Source organism: Phascolarctos cinereus, unplaced genomic scaffold (genome assembly GCF_003287225.1).
Source record: "Phascolarctos cinereus isolate Bilbo 61053 unplaced genomic scaffold, phaCin_HiC Scaffold_5;HRSCAF=322, whole genome shotgun sequence".
NCBI classification, from domain to species: Eukaryota; Metazoa; Chordata; class Mammalia; order Diprotodontia; family Phascolarctidae; genus Phascolarctos; species Phascolarctos cinereus.
This window is the reverse complement of record NW_027555958.1, coordinates 409188471-409204040: the sequence shown is the minus strand read 5'-3', so window position 1 is coordinate 409204040 and position 15570 is coordinate 409188471. Positions and strand designations below refer to the sequence as shown.

The following is a 15570-nucleotide window of genomic DNA, read 5'->3' as shown; positions in this document are numbered from 1 at the left end:
ATTTTCACTTCCAAATTCATGCCTGTCCCCCTGCCTTTCCCACCACCCATTGACAAGGCCAGAAAAATAAAACCCTTTTAAAATACGTATAGACAGGTAAAACAAATTTCCATATTAGGTATGGGTCCTTCCCTCCACCCATCCCTCCCAAAAAAGTAAGTAAAAGAAAGAAATAGAAAAAAATAAGTTTCACTCTGTACTCTTGAGTCTTGTCATTTCTCTATCTGGAGGCAGAGGGTGGATATCATGTTTCATGCTGAGTCCCTTGGAATTTTGGTTGGTCATTGGGTTGATTATCTTTACAATCAACAATCCTGAGATGATACTATCCCCATTTTACAGATGAAGGACACTGAGGAATGAGAAGGGCAAAGTGACTTGTCCAACATCACACAGCTTATAAATTTCTAAGATAGGATTTGAACCCAGGCCTTCCTGTGTCCAAGTACAACAAACTCTTTACTTTGCCACATAGCTACCTTGTAAAGGCAGAGGTTGGGAAGAACATATCCCCAAAAGGCCCAGAGACTTGAAAGCTGCCTCTCTCAAGCTCTCAGATTGGAATAGAAGTTCCAGAAAGGTGTGAGAGCTGTTTAAATTGTAGGCATCTTGAATCATAAAATGAGGTGACAAAATTAAAGTCTTTAAATTGGACCTTCTGAGTCTTCAGATTAGTATAGTTAAAATCTCTCCTGTTAAGATGGGCAGCATTACTGCAATTCTGTTTTACCCATGTATCTCAGATGTGTGGGTGTCAGGGAAGACCGCTGCTTCTGGTGGGAGGGCTGCCAAGCCCTTCTCAGGACTGCTTTCCACCTGTGGTGTCCATCTGCCACCCAACTCTCATCTGTGGCTCCAAGAAACTGTAGCATGCATAGCAGCCACACCCTGCTAAGCCATTTTTGCAGACAGGCTGAAAGGGGGGGGGGGGCTCAGACTTGTCAGTGAATTAGGGGGTGTTTTCCCCAAGCATTTGAAGATGTCCCCCAGCAGAATGGACAGATGTGAACAATTTGTTCCAACAGGCCATGAAGGCAGTGGAAGCAGGTGCTATGGAGTACTTAGAGCTTGGTTAGACATCAGAGACCTCAAGGTCATCTACTCCACCCCGAGTCATCAACAGTCTTTTTGACTTTTGCATTGCTACTGGACTTTGATGACTCTGAAAGGGAGAGTGAGGCCAACAACTTGACACAGTTCTGCCTTACTGAAGTCCATTTAATGTACAAGTTAAAAGACATCACCTTAACCATTTTACCATTTTTATCAGCCTTAGACGGACAGTTAATAAAGCAGAAGGTGCAGATACACTGGGGTCTATAGTCACAACCTTGCACACAGGCAGCCCCAGCCATAGGATCATCTTCTCTCTGAAGTGAAGCAGCAGTGGGATTCTGCATCCACCTGGGTGTCTGACCTGCCTTTTAAGGACCACACTGCTCACCTCCTGACATGAGGAAGGGACTAGAAAAGATGCCCTAAAAATTGTCTGCTTCACTCAACCCTGTACTGCTTACCACAGGAGACAGAGATCCTACCCTTTTGTGTCGGAACACAAAAATACAAAAACTTTTGCAAAGATGATTCCATTCTCCATTGGTACATGGAATGTGCACATTCTTATGGAAAACAAGAAATCCAGTAGACCTGAAAGGTGAACAGCTCTTGCTGCAAGAGAACTGTACAGGCTTCACATCCAAATAGTAGCCCTGAGTGAAACAAGGCTGCCAAATGAAGGCCCACTTACCAAAGTTTGAGCTAGATACATGTTTTTCTGGAGTGACCACAGTGATGGGGAACACCATGAAGCTGGCATATGTTTCACAATCAAAACTAATCTAGTCAGTGGGCAGGAAGGTGGCGCAGTGGATAGAGCTGCAGCCGTGGAGTCAGGAGGACCTGAGTTCAAATACAGCTTCAGACACTTGGCACTTACAAGCTGTGTGACCCTGGGCAAGTCACTTAACCTTAATTGCCTCACCAAAAAAGAGGAAAAAAGGAAAAGAAAAAAAAAGCTAATCTAGTCAGCAAGCTTCTATGCCTCTCAAGAGGAGTGAACGACAGGCTCATGACAGAGGGATTGCCCCTTGCAGGAAAGCACCATGGCCAAAGAAGAATTATCTGAAGACTCGGAGACCATCATCAGCAGTGTGCCAAAAGAGGACATGCTTGTAATTCTGGGTGGCTTTAATGCCAGAGTTAGGCTCTTCAGGAATGGAGTAGGAAATAGCAACAGCAAGGGTCACTTACTACTTGCGCATCTCATGACCTCATCACCAGTACTGTCTTCTGTTTACCTAAACACAAAAAAACTTCATGGATTCACCCTCACAGCAAACATCAGCATTTAATAGACTGTGTCTTTGTAAAGAGAAGAGACAGACAGGATGTGAGAGTGATGAAGGTGATGTGAGGTGCAGAGGGCTGGGCTAATCATAGACTTATCCTCTCCAAGCAAAGCGTTTGCGTTCAACGAATGCCGCAGCCCCACGGCAAGAGGACTGTGAGAAGAACTGATGTCAGCAGACTCGAGCGCTGCTCCCAGGGCAGACAGCTCGTTGCTCACTTGGAGGGAAAGCTGAGCCAACGCACAGTTGGCAACAGTGGAGCAGAAAAGGAATGGGCAGCTTTCAGGGGCTTGGGGTACAGCGCTACACAGCTCATCTGGGTCAGAGCACTCGAAAACATCAAAATTGGTTTGACAAAAATGACAGGGAAATACAGAAGCTGCTTAACAATTTGTTTGTCTCCCTCTCTGAGAAGGCAGCATTTAACTCCATCAAAAGTAAAGTACAAGCAAAGCTTAGAAAAATGCAGGATTCTTGACTCAGTAAAGAAGGCAGAGAAAATTCAGTTTTATGCTGCTAGTAACAATCCAAAAAGCTTGTATGATGCCCTGACAACTGTTTATGGGCCAAAGACCTATGGTGCATCTCAACTACCCAGCACTGATGGAGCCACATTGATCAATGATAAGAACATGATCCTGGCGAGGTGGGCTGAACATTTCCATAGCATTCTCAACAGACCCTCATCAGCCAATATGGAAGCCATTGACTGTATACCTGAGGCTGAAGTCAATCCCTGTCTAGCCAAACTTCCAACTGAAGAAGAGATTTTGAATGCCTTTAGGCCCCTCTCCTATGGCAAAGCACCTGGTGCTGATTCTATTCCCATAGAGATTTAAAAGGCAGGGGGTCCACTGTTCATACAAAATTAAATGAAATTTTCTGGGTTTTATGGCAAGAGGAGGCTATTCCTCAGGAGTTCAAGGATGCCTGCATTGTCTATCTCTATAAAAGTAAAGGAAATAGATGGTTCTATGACAGTTGAGGAGGGGGGAAAAGAGGGAGGAGCAGGAGATTGTTTCTTTTTTAGTCCTTGCTGGCAAGATTCTTGGCAGAGTCCTCCTTGATAGGCTGACCCTTCACCTGGAAGATGGTCATCTACCTGAGAGTCAGTGTGGCTTCAGAAAGGGCCGAGGAATGGGCAGTGTGGTGTTTGCTGCCTGACAATTCTAGGAGAAATACCAGAAGCAGAACAGAGATCTGTACACATTTGTCCATCTGACCAAAGCCTTTGATGCTGCCAGTCATGAGGGCTTGTGGGAGATCATGGCAAAATTTAGTTCCCTGGAGAAGTTAATTAGTATTGTATATTAATTTCATGATGGCATGCTTTCCTGGGTTCTGAATAGTGAACAGTGCTCTTGCACTTTTCCAGAGTGAAGCAAGGCTGTGTGCTTGCTCCCATGCCTTTTAGCATGATGTTTTCAGCAGTCTTGTTAGAAGCCTTCAAGTGGACAAAATTGGCATCAGAGTCAACTACTGCACTCCTGGCAAATTATTTAACTTGAAAAGGCTACAAGCCAAGACTAAAGTGGAAGAAGAGTTGGTAGGTGACTTTTTGTTTGCAGATGATTGATCACTCAGTGCAGCCTCTAAGACTAGATGCAACAGGGTATGGATCAGTTCTCTGCTGCTAATTTTGGCCTGGCAAGAAAACAGAAGTTCTTACCCAGCCAGCGCTACACCATCCATATTTGAAACTACTCATTAATGTGGAGAGCGCAAATGGAGAAACTTTGAATGCTATGGATAAGGTCACTTACCTTGACAGTATACATATTGATAATGAGGTTGACGTACACATTGGCCGAGCTGGCTCGGCGTTTGGGAGGCTCCAAAGGAAACTGTGGGAGAAAGCAGATATTAGACTGCCTACAAAACTGAAGACATAAAGAGCCATTGTGCTGACCTCATTGTTGTATGCCTGTGAAATCTGGGCAGCATGTCAGCACCACACCAGGAAACTGAACCACTTCCATTTGAATTGTCTGAGGATGATTCTGAAGATCATCTGGCAAGGTAAGGTACCAGACACTGAAGTCCTTTCTCCAGCTGACCTACCAAGCTTTCACACTGCTGCAGAAAGTGCAGTTCTGATGACTAGTCCCATAGTTTGAATGCCAAACAAATATTTGCCTAAAAGATGCTATGGAGAAATCACACAAGGCGGGCGCTCACTTGGTGTTCAGAAGCAGCAATACGAGGACACTCTCAAGATCTCTCTGAAGAACTTTGTGATCAGTTGTGAAACATGGGAGACACTGGGACAGGACCTCCCAGCATGGTATGCCTACCAGGTATGCCCATCAAAGAAGGTGCTGTGCTCTGTGAGTGAAACAGTATTGCAGTAGCTCAGAAGAAAAGTGAGATGTGCAAATTTAGAACCATCACCACTCCAAATGTTCATATGGACTATTTGTGCCCAACCTGTGGTAGAGCCTCTGAGCTTAATTGGTCTGATTAGCCAGTCAGACACACTGTGTCTTGACCCCTACATAGTAATGTCATTTTGGTCTTCTTTGAGCACAAGGAACCACAACCAACCATCTTTACAATATGCTATTATTACATAAATCATTCTCCTGGTTCTGTTCACTTCACTCAATGTCAATTCATACAAATTTGTACAGACTATTCTGCCCATTAGAATGTAAGTTCCTTAAGGTTAGGGATTGTTTTCTGGTTTTCTCTGTATCCACAGGGTTTATCACAATTCCTGGCACACAGTAAGTACTCTTGAAGATGATTTCAGAGATAGGCTTACTGGGATCCAGTGAGCTAAGGTTTTACAGGAGGAATTAGCCCAGGGGGAAAGGGAAACTCTCCCAAATAAAATTATGAAGACACAGAAGTGATCTCAGTGAAGAGGAAAGGTGGTCACTCCTTGCCTTAAAGAGCTTGACATGGATGAGGACTTATTAACCAAATCTAGAGAAGACATGGCCTGTATATAGTTGAAGTTGTCTAACAATTATAGGTCTAGTTTAACCTTTTTAGAAAGCAATTCAGAATCATGCTAAAAGATATCAATAAAGATTGTCACGGGAAGATGGAAACAAAGGCAAGTAACAGAGAATGAAAACGAAAGGGGCAGCAGAGTGCTTGGGGGATAGAAGTGCTGGGCATAGATTCACAGAACCTAGATTCAAACCTCACTTGAGCCTTTGACATGATTATAAAAATCGTGAGCAAGTCACTTACCTGCTCAGATCCAGTCTCCATCTGTACAGCCGAGATGATAATACTTAGATTACTACATACTTCACACAGTTGTTAAGAGGAAAGCACTTGTTAAACATAACATACTGTTGTAATGTGAATGCTTATTATTATTGATATCCATTACTGAAGATATTTGAGTGGAAGCTAAATGACTTATTTTGGAGCATATTGTAAAGGAAGATTCCTGTTCAGGTACCTAGTAGACTAGATGACATTTGAGGCCACTTTATGGGGACATAAGAGAATGTCTCCACAAAAGTTGTGTTAGAATTACCTAAGTCTGAAATGAACTGAAACTAAGGACAAAAGAAAGAGTCATTTGTTCCGATTTGTTTGGGTTTTGGGTTTTTTTTTTTTTGAAGCTATTGCTGGGGAGTAGGAAGAGGATCAAAGAAGGAATACCACAGCTCTGCAGGATAGAGCAAAGAAAGTTGAAGCCAGAGTGAGTAATGAATGACGCAAGAATAGCCAGCCACCTCAAAGATTGCTGGAAATTAATTGAACTCTATGCTCCAGTTTTCTCATTTGTGAGGTGGCAATAATACTTGCCTCACAGGGTCATTGTGAGACTCAAATAAAATAATACAAAGCATTTTGCAAACTTTGAGTAAAGTCATTTTTCAGTCATGTCTGACTACTCTTCATGACCCCATTTGGGATTTTCTTGGCGAAGATACTGGAGTGATTTATTTGCCGTTTCCTTCTCCAGCTCATTTTATAGATGAGGAAGGTGAGGGAAATAGGGTGAAGTGACTTGCCCAGGGTCACATAGCTAGTACATGTTTGAGAACAGATTTAAACTTAGGAAGATGAGTCTTCCTGACTCTAGATCCGGTGCTCCATCCACTGTGCCACCTAGCTACACCTTGTAAACTTTAGACTACTATATACAGTTTAGTTTTTATTAATATTATTTGGTGAGAGAAACCTCTGATAATTAACTCAACTGTCAGACCTCTCCTATAAGGAATCTGGATGAAATAAAAGGCAATAAAAGGAAATAATATTTTTCCCCATTATGTTCCTATGGCTCTTCTATGACAAGACTCAGCCATTAGCCTCTGAAATCATTGCTGTAACAGTCAGAGTTTCCCATTCAGAAGCCAGAGAGGGTGATTTACAACTTTGGGTATCAAGATGGCTTATAGAAATGAATTTATATAATAAAAAATATTCGGTACTTGACTGATGATGCCATATCTAAATATCAGTGTTTCCTTCACTGGTGCACATTCATTTAGCATTTATTGAGATAAATACTCCACTAGAGATTCAAAGACAGAAACAAAACAGTCCCTGTCCTCAAAGAATTTATGTTTCTTCTGAGGGGCTACACAGGTCAGTAAATATGAGGTGATGGGCAGGAAGAGAATATTAATAACTAAGACCCACCGGAAAGATTTCTCATACGAAGTGGTTCATGAGCTAAGTCTCTACAGTAGCTAAAGATTGAAAGGCAGAGGTGAGCAGTGAGCATATTCTACACATGGCAGGACAGTCCCTATACTGACTGTACCCAGCCCTCCTGCATCTTCTCATCATGTTCAACACCTGTCCAAGACTCCCTAAGTTTTCCAGAGAGTAGCTCATCTATCATACTACAAGTCTTCCTCTGGTTCTTTTCACAGCTCTCTAATGCTAGTATAACAATTGGGCTGCTTACCTCTCTCTGTGTCCTAACTAGCTCCACTCCTATTTTCCTTGTACAAACACCATAATTTTTATGAAATAACATTCATCCTTCTATCAGGGTGGGTTTAAAAAATTGATAATGAGAGAAAACCTTTTAATTACATTATCACTGGAAGACAAAACTAACAACTACCTTCACTGGCTAACATTTCTTTTTAGAGATATACTTCAGAGGATTTACATAGAATTTTAAAGCTGTAAGACACTTTAAATATCTCAAAAAACATTAATGTACTTTTTAAATTGAAACATTATACAAATATAAGATGATATAATCCAATCTAATCTCCTCTTTATATGTATGATAAGGAAACTGGAGCCCAGAGAAGTTATGAGTTTGCCCATAGTTCTGTTCCAAGTTCAGGTCAGGGGAAATGAGTCATTAGGGACTTGACTGTGTTGCTAAAGTGGTAATGTCTGATGCAGAAAGACAACATGGTTATGTCACAGGGGAAAGCCTAAGTGTTGAGAGCCAGGTTCCAGCTCTGGCTGAGCCACTTGCTAGCCGTAGGGCTTTAATTTAACCTCTCTGAGCCTCAGCTTTCCCATTTGCAAATTGAGGATGATGGTGCTTTTTCAACAACATTTTATAAACATAAAACATGCAAACATGAACTGCTATTTTTGCTTATTCATCATTCAGCATCCAACATAGGTGGTAAATATGATGAGGCACATAAGTGAATTTTCCAGATCACTGAATTGAAGTTCCAGGACCTTGTTTTAGCCACTTTAAAAAAAAAAAAACCACCACTCTCCTTCTAAAAGAAACTATATAATTCCTTGCCTTCTGGTTGAACATAAGCTTTTTTTTTTAATTCCTAAAGGTCATTATGAACTCTTCTGTCATATATAAATGTGTTGTAACGGGGTGATACTTCAGAGGCTATTCAGGTACATATTACAGTGAGAATGAACCTTGAACTGCTCATTTTTAGTGCATGGACTTGGCAACATCAGTTTTGGCTTTATGAAGGGTCTTTTTCACTTCTTGTTTCATGGATGTTTTCCTAAGTAGAGTAAATGATCTCTTAAATAAAATGTTACCTCAATACAATAACTTCTTTTGGGAAAGTACATTAATTCTTTTAGACTTTTTTTTTAATTTGTTTAGTTCCATGTTGGAGGCATTGTCTAAAAGGAACACATGAAAGAGTGAACACACTTTCTACCACCGTGAAGTAATTAGACTGCTAGAAATAGCTCAAACATGGACTAAAACAATATACTACAGAGAACCAGAAGAAAAGTAGCGTGGGGTCTGTTCTGGCTTCCTTTAAGTCCCAGTTAAAATCCCACCTTCTGTAGGAAGCCTTCTCTCTTTTAATTATTTCCTGTTTATCCTGCGTATAACTTACTTTGTGTATGTTTGTTTACATGTTGTCTCCCATGTGAGATTGTAAGCTCTTCGAGGGCAGAGGCTGTCTTGCTTCTTTTTGTATCCCCAGCATTTAGTACAGTGCCTGGCACATAGTAGGCACTTAATAAATGTTCATTAGATGAAGTTCTGTCCTTCCTCTAGTAGAGTCAAAGCACTTCTTTTTCACACACTAATTCACTACAAAGATTTTAGCTAAGCTTTATTTGATCTGTATGTTTGTGTTGTGTTTTTTTTCTTCTAGACCCTCCAAAACGGAGATGTCAAACTCGCTGCCAGCAAAATTGCAGTCCAGCCACCAGTTCAGAATTTAGCAAAATGAACAGAAGTGTAATATGACCAATAATTTGTGGGGGTTTTAGGTCAATATGCAGCTCACAGAGATAGGTTTCTATTTGAGTTTGACACCACTGCACTAGACTGAGAATGTTTTTAGTATACTATATTCTTTTTTGTAATGTACAATTTGGATTCTCTGGATAATCTCAAATTAGAAAGTTTGACATGGGCTTCTTGCCTAAATGACCTAAGATGTTGGGACAGTTTGACAAAAATAAAAGTCGTAATTGTTATGTTTTTTAGGTTCCTACCAACTTGATGACTTTTGAATAAAAGGGTAAAAACCTAAAAAAGAAGACAGATGAACTGTGGCTCACAAGTGTGGAGGAAGGACCTGATGAGTGGGTGCCAGCTATACAAATCTGTGCCAGGACAGAGCCTGCGGGCTCAGCCTCTAGACTTTGGAGAACTGAACAAACACACAAAAAGCACTAATTTCAGGGAATGGACTCACAATGATGAGGGATGTTCCCAAAGTGAAAGATTGGAGTTGCAACATGAACTGCCATGGACCATGCTTCTTTTCTCTGAACTGACCTGTGGAAACCACTGCCTTAAAGAGTGAAAGGAAAAACATGAAACACCAAATAGTGTGTGTGAGACTTCTGGCGGTGCTGTGCTTAGGGTAGATTGTAGCTAGTTTGCATTTCTTTTAACTTTCTACTAATTTTGGAGGGGGGGAGGGAATCACATTTTTTAGATATTCTTTAAAGAAAAGAGTAAAACATTTCTTAAGGGTTACATTAGGAGCTGGGTTTGAACTGTGGATGTAAAGAAATTTTCACATTTTAGGGATTATACCAGCAGCCCACTTTAAGAACTTCTCTCATACTCCATTCATCTGTAGCCCCACACTTTCTCTCAGACCAAGAGTGAAAGAACTGTAATTGTAATAATGTGATTGGGGGGGTGGGGGAGGGGTTGTCATCGTCGATGTTTTTATCATTGTTTTAAACACTAAACTTGCAATTCCTAGTACTGTATGGGGAACATTATTTTCTGCAGGAGACACAAAGGCTGAGTAGTCATACACCAGACCCTGGAGTGGGGAGAGGGGAGTTGTTTTTTTATTGAAAGATCCAGAAAAGCATGGATGTTTCTAACTGGGTTTAAAATTTAGTCCCATTGTCTGATTCTACAGGCATTTGCATTATTGAATGACAGGGAGAGAGACTTAGGAGAGAATTATAATCTTAAACTAGACATCCTACCCAAAGGTGATTTCATAACCATATGACATAATTGGAAGGATCATCTACTTTTGCAGTCACATGTGATTTATGTCAATAAGATATTACATACCTGATGAGATCAGAAGTCAGGAACTTTCCTTTTATAGTGTTTAAACTACAGAGTGCCAGAGTTTATTTTCTTGAAATTATTCATTTTAATTATTATTCAAGAAGAAACTCAGTAGCACATTGGTTTAAAGTCTTCCCACTGTATACATGATTTTGGTTTTTTTAATAAATTGAACATGGATTTTTTTTACCTTAAGATGAATGTAGTAAAACAATCATTTTGAAAGGGAAAATATATAATGTATGAATGAATTTGAGACAGAGATTAAAATCTAAAAACTTTCCTTCTTCTACAAGTTGCCCTTTATAATAAGACATTTTTCTAGAAACTTAGTAAAGACCTTTAACAGGAAATCATATCCTGTTAGTTAAATTTTATATCTATGTTTTGAATTACCAAATTGTGCTGTCTTCTATGCAACACTCCATTTAACTACAGAAATATAAAGAGGAGAGTAATAATTACAATACAGTCTAAATCCTATCACCTCAGAACTTCAAAGTGAGCACTCGAACAAAGATTAACTATTTGGTCAGCTACACAATTATCGTTAAGTAAACTTTTGCAGCCCTCTTGCATTTTAAAAGTAGCTCAAATTAAATATCACATGACATTTTCTAGAAATTGATTTATATCTCCATATTCCTTTTATAAAATTAGCCTTATGTAAAATGAATAATTTTACACATATTTTCTTAGGGGGTGTTACACCTTTTTTTTTTCCTTTTACCATAAGTATTTAGCCCTTGATCTTGTGAAATTTTAAATAGGTAATAGTATTAAACCCAGAAATAAATAAGGATCAATTATGGTGAGAAAGGGGATATTATGATGCCGAAGTCTTTCGAAGTGTTAAGTTCTGTAGATTTCTTTTTGTTTCTGAAAAGGATGTAGCAATTGCTTAGTATATATCTGATATAAGGCAGTTAGAAACAACATTTGATTTAGTGTCCATTATCTTCTGTTTTTGTCTGTCGTATGAGATAATGGTTTTGACTTCAAAATGTTTTATTTTGGAAAGTGACATGAATTGGAAGATAGCAAAAAGAGTATCATTTTTCAATTCATGCGTCCTCCGAGTCTGACCCATGTTGGGTACATAGCAAAGACACCATCTGCATAGCCAGCAGTATTACTATGTAGACTTTGCACATCTTTAATTTTTGTCTTTCATTTTTTTAAACTTCCTTAATGTGTTTTGTTTCTTTTCAGAAATAAGTGTTTTTGACAGTGTGTATAATTTAAAAGAGTTAGTATAGACATACCTGTGGATTTTTAAATATATATAAGCTAATGTTGCAGGCTAACCATTCTGTTCTCATGTTAGAGCAAAAATATGCAACTGGGAGTCAGAGCCTGATGTCATAGTTTTGCCAAAGACAGAACCATGTTGTGTTGGAAGGTGTGTTTGATATTTTCAACTCTTTAATCTGTTTATGCATAGAAGAATTGCCGAATTTGATTGTAATGATTCCACTTGACCCACAGATATATTCGAGATTCTTAATTTATCTCATACTTCAGATTAGTCCATTTCAAGGAACTTGTCATTGATGCCAAAATTATCATAGTATTTAAAACCAATTACAAATAATAGTCATCAATTAAAACATTATAGGTACAATCCAGAAGTTCACTATTTTTGTTTTATTGATGTTCATTCAAATGAATTTCCCAGTATAGCAAAATCACTAAAGTTCTTACCAAGTTTCCTAAGTGGTTCATTAGAAAATGAGAAGTTTCCTTCTATCTTATTAAGCCTGCTGTCACTTCAATTTCTATGTGTTTGAAATAAGATCATAAATATGTCCTTTTTTTCCTCCCTCCTCTTACCCAGAATATACTTAGGAGGGAATTTAAATTGATTCAGGGAATAAACCCTAGAAGTTACACGTCCAAAAACCTTGAATGGACGTCAACAAACACTTCATTTGAGGCACATGTTTTACAACTTACTCTAACATCAAAGTGTATTTTTAGTGTAGAAATAAGACCCTCAATTCTAAAAGCTTAGGAACAAAAGTAAATTTCCTTTTACTTTGAATGTACGTGTTTGCTAGTGATTCCCATCCGTGTTCAAGTCGTATGTGCTGTATCTTCAGAGTACTATTTTCAGAGAACTTTCCACATTGTCAGGCCTAAAAAAAAGAGTTGGGAAAACACACCTTCCTTTTCTCCATTCTGTAAATGTTAGTTGTATTGACGTTACAGAAAGGGATCCAAACAATTTGCATTCGAGTACTCTTTCTTGCTAGGCATGTGCTTCATTTTTATAAAACTGTTTCCTGTGGAAAATGCCCTATGACTACTGCACTAAGTACTGTATGAACTGTGTTGATATTAGATATAGCTACGTGTTCCATCTGCCGAAAGCAAGGAGGATTATAGCAGCACAGTATTTGTGCCGATTTTTCATCGTCTTCCAAAAGACTTATTAGGGCCATAAGAAATGTTAGGAGACTGGTTAAAATGCATCATGTTTTGCGCCCTTTAATAAGTAGTCTTCTGAATCCTATCTGCTCCCCTTTGCTGTGTGCTTCAAGTTTTATCTGACTATTCAGGCTTATTTTAAATTTTTCCTGTCCAAACTATATTTCAGTTTGTTTTTAAATAAGACTCTGTGCTTTACATGTTTATTGCTGTACAGATAGAAGCTACCAAATGAAAAATGAGTCAAAACAATGGAAGACTTGCTTTCTTGATAAAAATGAGGCTGTAGTTCTATTGTTGGTTTCCCAGCCATTTCCTGAAGCACAGTTAAATTACTAGTCCAACATAACTTCTTGCTCTGAGAATGAGGTGGCAACTACAACAGTGTTGTCGATCTGAAGGCCTTTTCTGCTCCAACAAAATCTCAAGCTCCAAAGGCCCAATGAATAATTGGATCCCTTTTTACAAATGGAGAATTAGATTATGTCCTGCTTGAACAATAAGATGATGCTTCTAAGTGTAGATGTGACAAAGCACCTGTTGATGGCTATCTGGCTTTTTCAGTGACATTTTACTGTGCATCTTTCTTTTGTTTAGATTTATATTCTTTCTTAAAAAAAATTGTTTTCACAGTCAATGTGATACATACTGCCTTCTCTAGACTTCTGAATGTGAGAACTAGTATTAAATCACATTGATGACGAATAATAATTCATGTGAAATCAGTCTTTTAAAAATTATTTAAATGCCTTTTTTTCTGTTTTCTTTCCCCCAGAAATGGCTTGTGTCTTAGAAGGCGTTCTACATGGAGGGTTCTAATAAAAGAAATCTGTATATATAAACACTGAGCTTATTTGAAAGGGTAGATTCAAGTTAAAGTGTGAGAAAAATTTGGTCAGTGCCTTATCAATTTGAAGACCACTTCTAGGGCAGAGAGTATGACAATAATCATTTGCGTGCTGAATCCTCTTTTTTTCAAGAGTATGTGCTATCCCTCTCTCCACCAACTAAACCTAAGACTGAGAACGTGTGTAAATAGGTGACTCTACATTATTATCAGAATCCTCCTTAGAGTTTTGAGCCTTTTTAGACATACTACCTCTCTGTATGCCCCTCTGTTCTGTACCTTAAACCTTATCATTAAACAAATCCTTTAAAAAAAAAAACTAATATGAGAACTATCTGATGTCTTGTTAAGAGATGCCTCTGTCAACATAGAATAAATACAAGGCCTTTCTCAAGAGTTTTGGGAAAGGATAAAATGTAACCAGAGAAAACGTATTAAGGGGAAACTATTCTATAGTTGCTAAAATCTTGGGCTAGGAGGACTAGGTCTTAGTTCAACATTGTCTATATCATGGCCAGAAATGAGAGTCCCTCAGTTTGGTCAGTCAGTCATTAAATTAGTCATCTTTATGTTCTCTTGAAAATATAACAGGAAAGCTAGATATCATCAGCATAAGCTTCCTAGTACCCTTGTTTAATATCTTTTAAAGTTTATAAAATGTTTCCTTTTAATTTTACAATCATTCTTTAGTAAAAACTAGTTTCAAGAACAATCTTTCACCAAAATTTATGTAAGTATTATTTGAATATGAGAGGGTTTTAAGCTCAGAAGAGGTAACATGAGGAGAAGAAATAAATGAAATTAACTTTTATTAATAAAAACTAAACACTTTTCTAAAAGTTTGTAGCTTTTACTTCTGAATTCATCACAAGAATGGAGCCACTGTTGTTCAGCTAATTCACTGTGCTAAAATGTTTGCTTTTTAAAGGGGTAGTGTGATGCAGAACAGGTATAATCAACTATTCAAAGGGTCTTTGAAGCCCAATGAAAAGTTAACCAGGTCCTTTGGGGTTATTAGCGGAGCGAAACTTAAATTCTGAGTCCAGCTATTAGTACTGCAGAATAGTGGTGGGATTGTTGGAATGGAATAGTGGGATGTGGCTTTGGCTGAATGCTTTTCCTGAATTAACAAGCCAAAAGCAACATGACTATTAGGTGCCCTTTCGATGCTAGGTAGCCAGTGTTAAGTTTCCACTTATGGTATATGTCTCACTAGTGCTATTCACAAATATGATCCAGTGACAGCATATTAAGCCAATAAGTTGCAACATAATGAAAGAGAGAGGCTCTAGAATGATACTTGTTAATAAATTACCAGGATTTCTAGGGCTTGTGACACCTTGATTATTGACAAATTCAAGACCAACTAGAGTATGTGTGGGGAAGAGAGAGTCATACAACTTAATCTAATGAGGATCAAAATCTGTGGGAATCAGTATCCGAGTAGATATGAAATAAGTGTTAATATGCAGTAAACACAAGCCATTTTTATTCCTTTTTATCCATTACCCCAGGGTACAGTCATGGTAGAGAACTCAATTGCACTATGACCTCATTGAGTGATGTGCATCTTGGCTCTTTGGAATTTTTGTTTCTTTTTAATATGTGAGTGTGCGTGTGATCTGTGTGTTTGCATAAGCTAGTTTAAAATGAATTTAAGTGCAGATTTCAGAAATCTTTCTACTGAAAATAAATTACTTAAAATTTAGATAGTGCAGAGTATTGTCTTCATTTTCATTTTGGTCACTTATAGCTATGTAAAACTAATTCTAGACTGTCACTATCCAACTATGCGATCTTGTGGAAATCACTGACACTTCTCTGAGCCTTGGTTTCTTCATCTATAAAATGATGAAAGACTGCACCAGATCAGGGATTCTTAACATTTTTTTTGTGCCATAGACTCCCTTAGAAGTCTGGTTGAAACCTTTGGATCTCTTCTCAGTACATAATACAAAGAGAAACCAGTTAAATTAAAATACTGTATTATATGAAAATAGCTATCAAGTTAT

The 15570-nt window shown here is 38.5% G+C and overlaps 1 protein-coding gene across 6 annotated transcripts in view; it reads left to right on the top strand.

The window, feature by feature from the left end:
- RALGPS2 (Ral GEF with PH domain and SH3 binding motif 2) overlaps window positions 1-15266 on the top strand; it is a 257998-nt gene extending 242732 nt beyond the window's left edge. For all 6 annotated transcript variants that reach the window (XM_078156472.1, XM_020984311.2, XM_020984310.2 and 3 more), the window contains one exon: window positions 9223-15266. In XM_078156472.1, coding sequence (XP_078012598.1) covers window positions 9223-9252 — 30 coding nt within the window. In that variant the 3' untranslated portion in view covers window positions 9253-15266. The remainder of the gene's footprint in view (window positions 1-9222) is intronic.
- The last annotated feature ends 304 nt before the right edge of the window (window positions 15267-15570 follow it).